The 1,743-nt window shown below is 35.4% G+C and overlaps 1 protein-coding gene across 1 annotated transcript; it reads left to right on the plus strand.

The window, feature by feature from the left end:
- Positions 1-770: 770 nt before the first annotated feature.
- LOC136628838 (olfactory receptor 6C76-like) lies at positions 771-1,511 on the plus strand. Its single transcript, XM_066604930.1, has one exon. It carries the CDS (start codon positions 771-773, stop codon positions 1,509-1,511), a length of 741 nt encoding a protein of 246 aa, XP_066461027.1.
- Positions 1,512-1,743: the final 232 nt, after the last annotated feature.

A 1,743-nucleotide genomic window follows, 5' to 3' on the forward strand; every position in this document is an offset into this window, starting at 1 on the left:
CACTCCCAGACCTAATCCAATTGTTTTAATAATTGCTCATCACTAATAATAACATACAGAACTAGCAAATGTTAACTTGACATTTATGATAACTACAATGTACTACAATGCTTTGCCAGTCATGATAACAATTGCTACAGTTGTAGCTTTTTAAAAGTTTTCTGATATTACATAACAGCCCAGACATTATATGTATTACAGCTGTGGACACATACATCCCTCTGGAAAACCAGACTTCATAGACACAAACCCGTTGTATATTCCTAATAAGTGCACAATTATATGCTTATTTCCAATTCTGTTTTCCCCGATGTAAATTACTTGCATTAACTTGTAATTAACTCCCATGGTACATATGTTTTGTTGCTAATTAGATCTGTGAAAAGCTATTTAGAGAGGATTGATTTGAATCTGTCTTTCTAGTGCTGTTCATTAACCAAGTTAACCAAAAAGAGTTGAACTGTCAGTGGCTTTCTATAATTTTCTACTTCTTTTCTTGCAAAACCATTTTAGTACTTGACTCTACAGTATCTCACTCCCAACACCACTGCTCTCCATATTCATTTAACAACGTAATGAATAGCACTATTGTTTCTGAGTTCATTTTGTTAGGTTTTCCTATGGCACCACATTTGAGAATATTTTCATTCTGCTTAATATTATTATCGTACACCTTCACAGTGATGGGCAACTTGGTCATTATATACTTAGTCTTCTCTGACACAAGACTTCACTTCCCCATGTACTATTTCCTGTGCAATTTAGCTGTCATGGACATCTGCTTTATCAACACTGTTGTACCAGGTATGTTGAAAGGATTTCTACATCAAGGAGTTCACATTTCTTTAGGATCTTGTCTCATACAATCCTTTATTTACTTCTTAGTTGGGACTGCAGAATTCTTCCTTTTTGCAGTGATGTCCTTTGACCGATATTTAGCTATATGCCACCCTCTGCGTTACCCTATGATTATGCATAGATGTGTGTATTTCCAGCTCATAGCTGGATTGTGGCTCGGATCATTCTCCACCATTGCCTTGCCTTCTGTTTTAGTACTCAAATTGAAATTTTGTAATAATTTAATTGACAATTTTTTCTGTGATACAAGTCCTCTTCTGAAGAATTCTTGCACAGATACAACTATGATTGAATTGCTATCACTTCTTGGTGCAAGCACATTATATATTTCAGTCCTTGTGACATTAATCTCTTATCTTAAGATAGTTTTAGCAGTACTGAAAATTAAGACAGCTGATGGAAGAGGAAAGGCTTTTTCCACATGTTCTTCACATGCAATTGTGGTGACCGTAATATACAGCAGCTGCATATTTTTGTATGCAAAACCAGCAAAAGGTCAGGGTGCTAATTTTAATAAAAAAGTTGCCATCCTGAATACGGTGGTGGTTCCTTTGCTCAATCCATTCATCTACACGTTAAGAAATCAAACTGTTAGAAGGTCATTCTCTGATATATTACTAATCATAACCAAAAACAAGAAAATCACGCATTGAATAATAGAAAAACAAGTCTACTGGAATATTCGACCTGCAAAAAAGACAGGCCATATAGTGTTATACAGAAGCTCACAGAAAGGCTTCCTTTACATACACTTTTTATGTAGCTTTTCTTTACCCTAAAAAAAATGTTCTTATAAATGGTTGGAATTAGCCTCTAAGGCTGCTTTTACATGGCCAAGAAACTTGCGTGAGATTTGTGCATTGCGAGATGCACAAATCTGGTGCG

The sequence above is a fragment of the Eleutherodactylus coqui genome, chromosome 5 (assembly GCF_035609145.1).
Source record: "Eleutherodactylus coqui strain aEleCoq1 chromosome 5, aEleCoq1.hap1, whole genome shotgun sequence".
NCBI lineage: Eukaryota > Metazoa > Chordata > Amphibia > Anura > Eleutherodactylidae > Eleutherodactylus > Eleutherodactylus coqui.